Here is a 14,609-nt window from a genome sequence, read left to right as displayed (position 1 = left end):
TTCTGTTTGTTTGTTTTTTGTTTTTTGAGACAGGGTTTCTCTGTGTAGCCTTGGCTGTCCTGGACTCGCTTTGTAGGCCAGGCTGGCCTCGAACTCACAGTGATCCACCTGCCTCTGCCTCCCGAGTGCTGGGATTAAAGGCGTGCGCCACCACGCCCGGCTCGCCTTGGCTGTTCTGGAACCAACTCTGTACACCAGGCTGGCCTCAAACTCACAGCGATCCACCTGCCTCTGGGATTAAAGGGATCCCCCAGTGCAAATTGCTTTTTATTATTTAAAAATTACTTGGACATTTCTTTTTGTGTGTTGTGTATGTGCCCCATGTGTCGGTATCAGAACTTGCAGGAGTTGGTTCTCTTTTCCCATGTGGGTGCTAGGGATCAAACCAGGTCACTATGCCTGGCAGAAAGCACCTTTTCCCACTGAGCCATCTTGCTCAGGCCCCTCTCTGTTGCTAAAAACTAGTATCTGCTCAGCCAGCTAGCACAACACTTACTTGTGTGTGTGTTTCCCTCTGTGGGTGAGCACGTGCATGTGGAATGTGGATGTCAACCTCCTGCCTCAGGTGTCAGTTCTGCAGGAGCTGTCCTTGATTTTTCTGGAGTCAGGATCGCTCCTGGTCTTACCCAGTAGGCTCGCCTGGCTCGCTGGCACTGCAGAGGTCCCTGTCTCCACCCTTCAGCATGGGGATTATAAGCATCCATGACCGCCCAGCTTTTAAAAACTTAGGTTCTGGGGGTTGGACTCAGGTCCTCAGGCTGGCAAGTCACTGACAGAATTCTCTGCTGCCCTAGAACATGTTTTATAGAATGAACCAATTAAGGTCTTTAAGCTGGGGCGGAGCTTGGGACGTGGATCAGTTGGTGGAGTGCTAGAAGTATAGAGAGACCTGGGTTAGGTCTCAACACTGCATAAGCGAGGTGGTGGGTTATAACTGAGCTAGCACGTTAGAGGCAGAGGAAAGAGGATCAGAAATTCAGTGTCATCTTTGTGTACAGTGAGTTCAGGGCCAGCTTGTGCTACACAAAACCCTACGTTGGGGGAAACAGAAAGGACATTTAAGGTACATTTATTGTAATTTTTTGTTGCTGCTGTTGTTGGAGATGGTACCACTAGCTCTGGCTGTCATGGAACTCACTGTGTAGACCAGGCTGTCGTCAGACGCAGAGATCTGCCTGCCTCTGCTTTTGTTCTATGCCTACAGGTGCTTCAAGCAGACCAGAGGGCTGTAGAGCCCTTGGAGCTTAAGGGCTGGTTGTTGCTGGTGTTGGGAACAGAACTCTAGTCTTCCGGAAGAGCAGGAAATACTCGGAAGAGCTGAGACACCTCTCCCAACTTATTCTTTTGTTTTGACATTTGCATATCCTGACATGCTGAGTGAAGTTGTAGGAGACAGTGTAGCCAGGAATTTCAGAATTCCTGAGCTGGTGACAAGTGGCTCAAGTTTTTTTTGTTTTTGTTTTTGAGACAAGGTCTCTCTACATAGCTCTGGCTGTCCATTGACATGGGGATTAGATCTGGAACCCAAACCATTAGCACAGGAAAAGTGAGTCAGTGCTCAGTGAACCGTTGCTGTGGGAGTACTGCCAGGATCAGCAGCCCAACCCAAAGGAACCCGCTACAGCACCGGCTCCTCCGTGTTGCTCTTCAGAGCTCCTGTAGAGCTAAAAACTATAAAACACAACCAGGTTGTTGACAGAATAAATTCTACAGGCTTAGGAAAAACCCAAAAGTCAAAGGACATCCATTCAAATAAAGAGTATAGACTGCTTCCTTGAAAGATAAATCTTAAAGTACAGAGTAAAATCGAAGAATATTTTTATTATTGTTCACCCTTCCCAAAGCTTGTAGTTTGTATGCATGAATGTTTCTGATTCTGACCAGTAAAATTCTATTTTGGACCAATATATTATCAGACTAACTGTATGATCAAGTCCAGCTTGATTATTATAAATCACATAAATTAATACATTTGAAAATGAAAATCTGTTGTTTTTATAGATGATGGACATTAATTTTTTTACTGATGTTTACTCAAATTTAGCCTTTGAGCCAGACTCAAATATATTTTCCTTAAAAAGCTGGTCATAATTTATGCTTAATCTAGGCAAATTACTTAATACTTTATTGAAGGTCGTATGAAAAACTCTACAATAAATAATGATGAGTATGTAAAACCATTATCCCTTGTTTGGAATACAGAAAATACATGTTAGTTCTGAACCAAAATAATCTCACTGAAATACAGAAAATGGTAAGGAAAAGTTAAAAGATATGTAGTGACTATTTGGTGGTCAGCTGTAACATATCAACAACTATTAGCTATTATGGAAAGTGAAGGTGAGTTTTCTTTTGCAGATAAAGGATGTCTTCGGTAGTTTAAAAAAATATAAACTCTGAAAAAGCTTGAGAATCATATACAAAAGCAGCTGTTAGAGACGAAGCCCGAAAACCAAACTGTGTCAGCACCACCAGCAAGCACAGGCCGGCCCTGACTTTTGTTCTCTTATGTCGTGCACAACTGCAGACTCAAGCGCCACACACATCGTTTACAGTTGTATGGCTGGCCTGGAGCACAGGGTTTTTGTAGAGCAGTCCTAAGCCCTAAGAGGCACCACGGTTACAAAGGCTGAGCAGCTATGCAGATCACAAGTCTCGACGGTACAATAAATCCCGTGTTGCCTTGTCAACTTTTTGCTGGTAGTCTTCTAGTTTGTCAAGAATTTTCTGGGACAGCTGTAAGGGAAAAGAAAGATGTCATTCCATAGACAGTGAAGACTGAACGGCTCTGACTACCCACTAGAGACGCTAGCCGCTCGGCTTCACTTAGTTACCGTTCAGTGCACAAGTCTGTCCTGAGCTCTACAGGCAGAACCGGTCCTTCTTTGTTGTATGTACCCACCATTCCTGCTGTTGTAATAGATTTTCTGAATATGCAGACCACACTTCTGAGCGCCTGTGGAACTCAGAACCCTTTGACACTAGGCTGTGCTAGTAGGCAACACCTTTAACCCAGTTACACCACTGTGTATGTTTGTATGTGGTTTCCATGTGCATACATTTTTTTTTTTCTTTTTTGGTTTTTCAAGACAGGGTTTCTCTGTGTAGCCTTGGCTGTCCTAGACTCCCTTTGTAGACCAGGCTGGCCTTGAACTCACAGAGATCCTCCTGCCTCTGACTCCCAAATGCTGGGATTAAAGGTGTGCGCCACCACAACCCGGTTTCCATGTATGTACATTTACACATTTGTTTATTTACTAGACAAAGTCTTATTGTGTAGCCTTCTGCTCTAGCCTCCCAAGGGCTAGCACACAGTTTTTGTTTTGAGACAGTATCTCAGTACAGTGTCGTGGCTGGCCTGGAGCTCACTCTGTAGACCAGGCTGGCCTTAACTCAGAGACACTCCTGGGATTAAAGTTGTGTGCCACAATGCGTCCTTTATGAAAATGTGACCTCAAACTCATGGTCCTCCTACGTTGTCGTCTTCTTCACCATATCTTACCATTGTGCTCTACTACAACAGGCCACACCAGTATTCTCCCCCCTTTTTTGAGACAGGGCTCCTCTGTTTATCCCTGGCTGCCCTGAAATCACTCTGTGACCAGGCTGGCCTCAAACTCACCAAGATCTACCTGCCTCTGCCTCCCTGAGTGCTGAGTTTACAGGTGTGCGCCACCACGTCCAGCAGAATACCAGTATTTTAAATGAAAGAATTACTAGCTCTTTTCCCAGAATGAGAAATTACATCTGATTTAACTAGTTCATTAACTCCTTAGTAAAACACAGGACTAATATTTATTGTATTTATCTTAAATTTGACATATCCAACTGATAGTAACTAATTTTCAGGGTTATCTTGTCTTCTTCCTGCTTAAAAACAGTTCATGTCTGAGTACAGTGGCACATGCCTGCAGCCAGCTCTTGGGAAGCTTAGGCTAGGAAGTCATGTGTTGAGAACAGCTAGAGGAGATACCTATCATCTCCAAAGTAGCACAGAAAACAAAAGGGGAGTTTGACAAAACAGACAAAATAAGGAGCTCATATTCTGAATCAATCTTTTACTCAGTTTTACTAAGATGCCATCTTCCTATGATGTCCAGACTGACCCTGAAACTCCTAAAATCAAGGGATTGATTTCTTGCCTCAGCCCCAGTAGCTAGGACTGCAGGTGTGTGCTACTGTAATATATAGCTTACAACCACGCTGCGTGAGTTCTAGGTGATAGGGTCAGGAGACACTTTAGTTTTGTTTTTTGAGACAGGGTTTCTCTGTGTAGCCTTGGATGTCCTGGACTTGCTCTGTAGACCAAGCTGTCCTTGAACTCATAGAGATCCACCTGCCTGTGCCTCTGCCTCCGGAGTGCTGAGATCACAGGCGTGCGCCACCATGTCTAGCTTAAGAGACATTTTAGTAAACAAATGTCATCTTCATTTTATTTATTTACCTTCTAGGATGAGTAATAGCTAGTACGGGCTCCGGAACAGACAGTGTTCAGAAGTCACTCAGGGCACCGCCAATAATGTATCCCACAGTATTTCAAGTACTCTCCTCCTGTAGCATCTGCCCTGCTGGACACCTCTGAAAGGCTGCAGGTCACTGCCGCCGTGTAATTGATGCCTACATACTTCCTCCTCAAGACTTCCGGGCATGGTTGCTTAGGCTTTTATTTGTAAAGGGCTGGGGGTAGCACATTATGGATAGTAATGACTTTGTCTTTCCTCTCCTTCTAGAGGAGCAATTGTCATATGCTAGGGTGTACCCGCCAGTAGAGATTCAGTGAGGGCAACTCAAGGGTTCACTTACTACAATGTTGTGACTGTTGGCACTGTTTTCTCCGAGAGCCTGGAGAAGCTGATCAATAGAGGAGTATGGGAGCCAGACCATTGGGGCTGTTGCAGACAGTGGGAACTGAAAGAAAATGTCTATGATTAAAATGACAGCATTTCTCCTAGGTAGCTGTTTTGCAGGACTCTATACATGAAATACTTTAAATCCCATTCCCCTGCCACCATTAAGAAATTGTGTGATTAAAAAAAAAAAAAAAAAGGATTAAGCTGGGTGTGGTGGCACACACTTTTAATCTCAGCACTCAGGGAGGCAGAAGCAGGTGGATCACTGTGAGTTCTAGCCCAGCCTGGTCTACAAAGTGAGTCACAGACAGCCAAGGCTACACAGAGAAAAGCTATCTCGAAAAACAAAAACAAAAACAAAAAAATTTGTGTGGTGCTGTTGAGATGGTAAAGGCACTTGCCACCAAAACTAAGTAATTGAATTCAATTCCTGGGTCACATGATGGAAAGAAATGAGTCCAAGTTTTTCTCTGAACTCCATGTGCACTGTGGTTGGTGCACATGTCCATGCACGTACAATAAAAAAGGGAATTATGTGTACGTAAACACACAAACACACCTGTATTCTTCCCTTTTCTTTCAATTGGGTTAAATATATTAACACTTTAATCATTACTCATCTGGTCTACATACCCACTGTTCTAGGACAAGCAGAGCTACATAACAGAGAATCTATCTAAAAAAGCCAAAAGAGAAAGAGTGCAAGTTGTTTCAGAGGGTCCAATTCAACTCGCAGCATCTGTATCAGACAGCTCACAATTGCCTGTGACTCCAGCTCCAAAGGACTCAATACCTCCCGAGGCATGTAGAGCACACACATAATTAAAAAAAAAAAAAAGAAACTAAAGATTGATACAGTACCAATATTTAACTATGTAGCTAAACATATACTTAACACACAATCAGAAGGCAACATTCATGTGCATCTACCTCAATTCCAAAGTACTGATGTCCTTTCCCTAATACAGCATCTACATATTCAGAGACCAAATCCACAGCTTCTTCTAAAAGGTCATAGTTCAGGTACAGACGAAGCAACTCAGCAGCATCAACTTTCTGAAAAAAGAACAATTATAAGCATGTCTACAGCAATTTGAAATAGAACCCAACAGTGCTTCCTTCCAGAATGCTTTAGAAATTATCCAAAAAGGGCCGGAGAGATGGCTCAGAGGTTAAGAGCACTGTCTGCTCTTCCAGAGGTCTTGAGTTCAATTCCCAGCACCCACATGGTGGCTCACAACCATCTATAATGAGATCTGATGTCTTCTTCTGGCCTGCTCCCATATGTGCGAGAAGAGCACTGTATACATAATAAATTAACCTTTTTATGTGTAATACTATAAATGTATATGTAAAAAGAAACATAATAAAAAAGAAATTATCCAAAAAAAAACCCAAATATACTAACACCTAAATGTATACCAAACATATATTGATTGTTTCTGTGTATCAACAAGCATCAGGTTTTCCTATTAACTTTTTCAATATAGTTGTATTTCAATTTATAAAAAACGTATCTAGGCAGGCAGGGTTATGTAGTCCTGCCAGAAAAAACAAACAAATTTTAAAAGCTTGTTAATGGCCAGGTGTGGTGGTGTATACCTTTAATCGCAGCACTTGGGAGACAGAGGCATAAAGCTCTGTGTTTGAGCCAGTCTGGTCTACAAAGTGAGTCCAGGACAAGCAGAGCTATTACACGGAGAAACGCTGTCTTGTGTGTGGGGGGTGGGGAGGCGGCTGTTAATGTGAGTGAGCATGTGTGAACACTTGGGTTTATTCATCTGTTCCTTAGGAGAAATTTGTAAATTTCCAAGAGCCCAGTTACCTTCAGGTACACTGTAAAGAAAGATCCGTTAGATGGCTTTTCTCTTCTGGTTTTTTTTTTTTTTTTTTTAAGATTTTGTTTATTTATTTAGTGTATATGAATACTCTACTTGCATGTACACCTGCAGGCCAGAAGAGGACATTAGATCACATTACAGATGGTTGTAAACCACCATGTGGTTACTGGGAATTGAACTCAGGATCTCTGCAAGAGAAGATAGTGCTCTTAAGCACTGAGCCACCTCTCCAGCCCCTAAGACATGTTTTAATTTGTCCCTATTTCAGTCTTACATTAGTAATGTCAACATGTCTCACCAGAAATGCTGAGCACTAAAGTGACAAGATATATACATTAGTTCTTAGAAATAATGAGATGCAAAAGTACCACCAGCTTTAAATTTGTATGTAGCTTAAGGTGACAGAAAGATGAACAGCCTCATTTTGGAATTGTAAGTAAGCTTTATTATATGAAGATGCTGTATTCCCCCCCCCCCCCAGGGCTTTTATGTCCTAGAACTCACTCTGTAGACCAGGCTGGTCAGACTCAGAGGTCTGCCTCCCTAGTGCTGGGATTAAAGGTGTGCACCACTACCACTTGGTCCTCTGAATTTTATTACAGTGATTATGCTGTATTCAATGGATACTCTATTACAGTGAGGATGCTGTCTGTATTCTATTGCAGTGAGGAAGGATGCTGTATCAGTGGACACTTTACTACAGTGAGGATGCGGTCTGTATTCTATTGCAGTGAGGAAGGATGCTGTATCAGTGGACACTTTACTACAGTGAGGATGCGGTCTGTATTCTATTGCAGTGAGGAAGGATGCTGTATCAGTGGACACTTTACTACAGTGAGGATGCTGTCTGTATTCTATTGCAGTGAGGAAGGATGCTGTATCAGTGGACACTTTACTACAGTGAGGATGCGGTCTGTATTCTATTGCAGTGAGGAAGGATGCTGTATCAGTGGACACTTTACTACAGTGAGGATGCGGTCTGTATTCTATTGCAGTGAGGAAGGATGCTGTATCAGTGGACACTTTACTACAGTGAGGATGCGGTCTGTATTCTATTGCAGTGAGGAAGGATGCTGTATCAGTGGACACTTTACTACAGTGAGGATGCGGTCTGTATTCTATTGCAGTGAGGAAGGATGCTGTATCAGTGGACACTTTACTACAGTGAGGATGCTGTCTGTATTCTATTGCAGTGAGGAAGGATGCTGTATCAGTGGACACTTTACTACAGTGAGGATGCTGTCTGTATTCTATTGCAGTGAGGAAGGATGCTGTATCAGTGGACACTTTACTACAGTGAGGATGCGGTCTGTATTCTATTGCAGTGAGGAAGGATGCTGTATCAGTGGACACTTTACTACAGTGAGGATGCGGTCTGTATTCTATTGCAGTGAGGAAGGATGCTGTATCAGTGGACACTTTACTACAGTGAGGATGCGGTCTGTATTCTATTGCAGTGAGGAAGGATGCTGTATCAGTGGACACTTTACTACAGTGAGGATGCGGTCTGTATTCTATTGCAGTGAGGAAGGATGCTGTATCAGTGGACACTTTACTACAGTGAGGATGCTGTCTGTATTCTATTGCAGTGAGGAAGGATGCTGTATCAGTGGACACTTTACTACAGTGAGGATGCGGTCTGTATTCTATTGCAGTGAGGAAGGATGCTGTATCAGTGGACACTTTACTACAGTGAGGATGCGGTCTGTATTCTATTGCAGTGAGGAAGGATGCTGTATCAGTGGACACTTTACTACAGTGAGGATGCGGTCTGTATTCTATTGCAGTGAGGAAGGATGCTGTATCAGTGGACACTTTACTACAGTGAGGATGCTGTCTGTATTCTATTGCAGTGAGGAAGGATGCTGTATCAGTGGACACTTTACTACAGTGAGGATGCGGTCTGTATTCTATTGCAGTGAGGAAGGATGCTGTATCAGTGGACACTTTACTACAGTGAGGATGCTGTCTGTATTCTATTGCAGTGAGGAAGGATGCTGTATCAGTGGACACTTTACTACAGTGAGGATGCGGTCTGTATTCTATTGCAGTGAGGAAGGATGCTGTATCAGTGGACACTTTACTACAGTGAGGATGCGGTCTGTATTCTATTGCAGTGAGGAAGGATGCTGTATCAGTGGACACTTTACTACAGTGAGGATGCTGTCTGTATTCTATTGCAGTGAGGAAGGATGCTGTATCAGTGGACACTTTACTACAGTGAGGATGCGGTCTGTATTCTATTGCAGTGAGGAAGGATGCTGTATCAGTGGACACTTTACTACAGTGAGGATGCGGTCTGTATTCTATTGCAGTGAGGAAGGATGCTGTATCAGTGGACACTTTACTACAGTGAGGATGCCTTTTCTGTTCTGATGTACCCAATTTTACTTTTCCCATATTAGCTGTTTTTTTCTACTTCTTTTTCTGAGACAGGGCTTTACATAGTGCAGGCTGACCTTGAAGTTCTCACCCTACACCACCACACCCAGTTTATGAAGTATTAGGGATCAAGCTGTGCTTCCTGCATGCTAGGCAAGCACTCTACCATCTGAACTGCTGCTTAAAAAAAAAAAAAAAAGATTTATTTATTTAATATGTATACAGTATTCTGCCTGCATGTATACCTGCATGCCAGAAGAGGGCACCAGATCTCATTATGGATGGTTATGAGCCACCATGCGGTTGCTGGGAATTGAACTCAGGACCTTTGCTCTTAACCTGAGCCATCTCTGAGCCTTTCTTTTCTTTCTTTTTTCTTTTCTTGAGACAGGGTCTTGCTATGTAATCCAGGATGGCCTTGAACTCATTGTAATCCTACTCAAGTCTTCCAAGTTCTATAATTACAAATTCCTAACATCACAGTGGCTTTTGTTTTTGTTTTCTGAGACAAGGTTTCTCTGTGTAGCCCTGGCTGTCCAGGATCTTGATCTGTACACCAGGCTGGTCTAGAACTCAGAGGTACACCGCCTCTGCCTCCCTAGTGTTGGGATTAAAGGCATGCACCCCCATGCCCGGCTCGGGCCTTTAAAAAAAAAACTATATCTACATATACTATATAAACTAAAAAAGAGAGCAAGAGAACCAATTTTACTAGTAATAACTTATCCTACTGAAAGTGCTTCAGATATCATCTTCAAACTCTAGTGTATATCCAAACCAAATCAGAAGCGCTTGCCTGGGCAACATATATACTAAACTTGGGATGATGAAGAGAAGACTGGCATGACTCCTATACAAGATCACCACATAAATTCAGGAAGCATTTTACATACTAAAACAGTAACAACAAGACAAAAACTTGGCTTGGTGATGCACACTTTTAACCCCCATACTTGGAGGGGTAGGTTGGCAGATCTTTGAGTTCAAGTCTAGACTGGTTTACATAGTAAAATCAAGTCCAGTCTAATTTATATTGAATTCTAGGCCAGCCAGGGCTACAGTGGGGCCCTGTGTCAAAAACATAAATAAATGGATAGATATATTTTGTACAGTTCAGATGTGGAATCGTAGGTTGAAGGTTTGGTCCCCAATGCGCACTCGGAGAGGGAGGAACCTTTGAGAAGTGGGACCTAGTGGGGGATGTTTAGCTCAAGGGGGTATCTATCCTCTGTGAAGAGATTAAGATGGTTTTCAGGAGAGTAAGCTATTATGACAGTGGAGGCTGAATTGCGTTCTGGCTTTCTGTGTGATGATAGACCACACTATGGTCCTGTACCTTCCCACCACAATGTAATCTGCTATGACATAACGCAGCACAGAGGGCTCTTCCTGGAGGCCAAAACAATAAGCCATGTGTTCTTGGACGCTTAGCTTATAAAACTGTGAGCAAAATAAACCACTTTATCATTCTGCCACTGCTGTCAACATGTTAAGCAATGATAGTAGATATTGTACCAAAATATACTCATTATAAACTCACTGTTCAGTAAACACAGGAAGTAGATATTAATCTAATTACTAGCCCATGAAACTTTAAATCTAAAGTCCTAGTACTTAATTGGTAGAATGCTTGTTTAAAGTCCCAGGACTATATGCAGAATTTAAGTTAAATTGTTTTAGTCCTGTGAGTGATGACTAAGAACCGAAGCACGTAAGTTGCTGAATTCCAACCCCCGACTCCCACCTTTTGACAGTGTCTCATTTAGCCCAGCCTGGCCCGGAACTCACTCTGTAGCAATGGTTGGCTGTGAAATCCTCCTGATCCTCTCGCCTCCACCTCCACTGCACTGCCACCACAATGGGCTTGTAAATCAGTCCATTTTCTCAAATTATTACCCCAACTCAGTACTACATACCTTGTAACTGTTTATAAGCCAATTAGGCAGAGGGACTCCATGAGACAACAACTTGTTAATCACACAGTGATGATACAAATTATTCTGGACTTTGTATCTTTCCAAGTAGGTTGACAACAGCCTCCATGCTTCATCTGCAGCACTTGGAAAAAGTGACAAGGACAAAGGAATTCATATTCCTTTTCTTTTTTTTAAATGAATCTTTTTTTTTTTTTCTTTCGTTTTTCAAGACAGGGTTTCTCTGTATAGCCTTGGCTGTCCTAGACTTCCTTTGTAGACCAGGCTGGCCTCGAACTCAGTGATCTGCCTGCCTCTACCTCCTGAGTGCTGGGATTAAAGGCGTGTGCTACAACCACCCAGCTTTTTAATGAATCTTTTTAAAAAAGATTTACTTATTATATATACAGTGTTCTTCCTGCATGTACAACTGCAGGGCAGAAGAGGGCACCATATCACACTTTAGATGATTGTGAGCTACCATGTGGTTGCTGAGAATTGAACTCAGGACCTTTGGAAGAGCAGCCAGCGCTCTTAACCTCTGAGCCACCTCTCCAGCCCCCCATATTCCTTTTCTATTAGTTAATTAATTAGAGACAGGGTCTTATTCTGTAGACCAAGCTGATCTTTTTGGTTTTGTTTCTTTTTTGAGGCAGTGTTTCTCTGAATAACCACCCTGGCTCTCTTCGAACTCAGAGATCCGCCTGCCTCTGCCTCCAAAGTGCTGGGATTTAGGGGTGTGCAACCACCACCAGCAACCAGACTGATCTTTAGACCCTCCTGTCTGTCTACTGTGTGCCACCATGTGGGTACCAGGCAATCAAATTAGGGTCCTCTGCAAGAGCAGCGTGTGCTCCTAACTGCTGAGTCATCTCTCCAGCTAACAACTGAACTGACAATATAAATACATGACAACTAGAAATTAGATGCGCTAATAAAAACGTTTTGAAAATGTTTTAGGAGTTTAAAGAAAAAAAAGAATTGGCTCATATCATTGGTCTTGGTCCTCAAAACTGACCAAGTAATAGATTCATGTGGAAAACAACTAAAACATTTTCTTATATATGAATATTTTGTCAGCATATAAGTATTACATTATGTGTATTCCTGGTACCCATGGAGATGAGAAGAGGTTGTTGGATTCCCCAGGAACCAATGTCTCTCTAGTATATAGCTCTGGCTGTCCTGGAACTTGCTATGTTTCTAAGTGCTAGGATTATGTGCTCTACTACAGCGGGGTGTGGTGGTGCATGCCTATATCCCAGCATTCAGGGAGGTAGAAGCAGGAGGTTGCTGTGAGTTTGAGGCCAGCCTCATCTCAATGTTAGTCCAGGACCACCAAGGCTTGGAAAACCAAAAAGCCAGGTGGAGGGGCACACGTTTTTAATCCCAGCACTCAGGAGGCAGAGGCAGGAGGATCTCTGTGAGTTTGAGGCCAGCCTGGTCTACAAAGTGAGTCTAGAACAGCCGAGGCTGCACAGAGAAACCCTGTCTCGAAACACCAAAAAGCAAACAAACAAAACCAAAGAACCAAAACCTCCCACAATATTAGGAAGGGCAGGTTTCACACTGCTTGGAACAATCCTATCACTCAGGAGGATGAGGGGGGAGAACTGAGGCTTTGAGCACTTTGTGAGCTACATAGTGAGCCATCCATAACTCCAGTTTTGACCTCCCTGGTCACCAATGGTTTACATTCATTGAGGCAAAACATCCACACCACAAATCTTTTCAAAAAGTTATCCATGGCTGCACAGGTGGCTCAGAGGTTAAGAGCACTGGCTGCTCTTCTGAAGGCCATGAGTTCAATTCCCAGGAACCACATGGTGGCTCACACCATCTGTGAGAACCGGCGCCCTCTGCTGGCTTGCAGGCAGAATACTGTATACATTAAAAGTTACCCATTCAGAAAAGGAGTGCTGCTACAGCTTTGCAAAAGGTAAATCAAGTAGGCCTAGAGGAACCCTAGGGCTGTACCTGGACTCCTTAGTGGTGATGACGGAAGACAGCTGATTGGCTGCTAGCCAGGCCCAGGCTTCTGCTTGTGCCGTTTCTCCTCCAAACTGCAGCTTGATGCACCTGCAGTGAAACCGTTCCCACAGCAGTAACTAACTGCTGAAGCCAGCCACTTTATTTTGCTACTACAACTAGGCAGATAAGACAATTTAATGCCAGGTGGTGGCGGCGCACGCCTTTAGTCCCAGCACGTGGGAGGGAGAGGCAGGGGGATCTCTGTGAGTTCCAGGACAGACTTCACAGGGAAACTGTCTTGAAAAACAAACACTTAAAACCACCACCAACAAAAGACAATTTTAGATCTGTCCTACTGCTGTACTGTGTACTTGCTCCCTTCTAAAAGCCATACTGCTGGATAACCCATATGCTTACCAGATGTCAAGAGACAGGTTACGTGCCTGTAATTCCAGCATTTAGAGGCAGAGGCAGGTGGATCTCTGAGGGTTCAAGGCCAGCCTGGTCTACAGTAAGTTCCAGGACAGCCCTGTCTCAAAAAACCAAAACAAAAAGTCTACAATACCAGTACTTAAGATTGGAGTACCATAAACTTCGGGCCAGCCTCGGCTATATGGGGAAAAACCCTGTCTGAAAAAACAATTGCTAGGAAACTAAGGGTAGCACAACAGTTCAGTGGCTGAAGTGTTTGCTATGCAAGTGTAGGCAGGGCACAAGTTTTATCCCCTTGTACCCTTCTCATTTAGCCAAACGAGAAGCTGGGCATGGCACAACAGGAGAGCTCCTAAGCTTACTAGCCTACTGGCCTAGTCTAATAGGTAAGCCTCAGGCTCTGGGGAGAGGCCATGTCTCAAAATCCAAGGTGGATGGCTTCTGAGAAATAACATCCCAGGCTGTCTTCTGGCACACATGAACACACGCCGAAGAGGAGAAAAAGAAACAACTTTCAAGGGCAAAGGATGTCACAGGGACCAAAAAGAGCACATGCCTCCTCTAGGATGACCACCATTATCACCACCTAGCTCAGCACGTCTTCTCAAGAAATGTGCTCCACTACTGCTGGTAAGGATTACTTTTTAAGTAAAATAAAATTATAAGCCATTAAACAATTTTTTAAAATCTTGCATAAGTCAAACAGAGCATCTCTCTATCTCATTTTTTTGGTGGTGGTGGGGAGGGTTTCAAGACAGGGTTTCTCTTGTAGCCTTGGCTGTCTTGGACTTGCTTTGTAGACCAGGCTGGCCTTGGACTCACAGAGATCTACCTACCTTTGCCTCCCGAGTGCTGGGATTAAAGGTGTGTGCCACCACACCCAGCTCAGAGCATCTCTTTAGAATGGTTTCTGATTTACTGCATCATACTAAATAATAATATAGAGTTTCTGCATTAGAAAAGTAAGGCTATTAAAAGGTTTTTTTTTTTTTTTACTTACTTGAAAGCAAGCCCCTCAAACACTGGTGTTAAGGGAAGCTTAAAAGTCTGACAGAGTGATATGGCAGTGTCAAAGAGGCCAGCCTGAACCAGGAGAGTGACCATCTCCTTTGCTGATGAACTTCCTGTGGAAATGGAGTATGGCTAGTTAGTGTACCTAAGGGCACACACTAATGAAATCCAAAGCTTTGGTTGTTGACAAGTATCTCCGAGTAACACTC

General features: G+C 43.3%; 1 protein-coding gene across 1 annotated transcript in view; it reads right to left on the bottom strand.

Annotated features, from left to right (window-relative positions):
• Window positions 1-1,581: 1,581 nt before the first annotated feature.
• Window positions 1,582-14,609, bottom strand: part of Nup160 (nucleoporin 160) — a 61,082-nt gene continuing 48,054 nt past the window's right edge. The window contains exons 31-36 of the mRNA XM_051144067.1: window positions 14,390-14,513; window positions 12,964-13,065; window positions 10,990-11,131; window positions 5,781-5,906; window positions 4,804-4,908; window positions 1,582-2,736 (exon numbers count right to left, since the gene is read on the bottom strand). Of these exons, the coding sequence (XP_051000024.1) occupies window positions 2,647-2,736; window positions 4,804-4,908; window positions 5,781-5,906; window positions 10,990-11,131; window positions 12,964-13,065; window positions 14,390-14,513 (689 nt within the window). The 3' untranslated portion in view covers window positions 1,582-2,646. The remainder of the gene's footprint in view (window positions 2,737-4,803; window positions 4,909-5,780; window positions 5,907-10,989; window positions 11,132-12,963; window positions 13,066-14,389; window positions 14,514-14,609) is intronic.

This window comes from Acomys russatus, chromosome 4, assembly GCF_903995435.1.
Source record: "Acomys russatus chromosome 4, mAcoRus1.1, whole genome shotgun sequence".
Lineage (NCBI taxonomy): Eukaryota > Metazoa > Chordata > Mammalia > Rodentia > Muridae > Acomys > Acomys russatus.
This window is presented reverse-complemented; position numbering and strand designations above follow the sequence as displayed.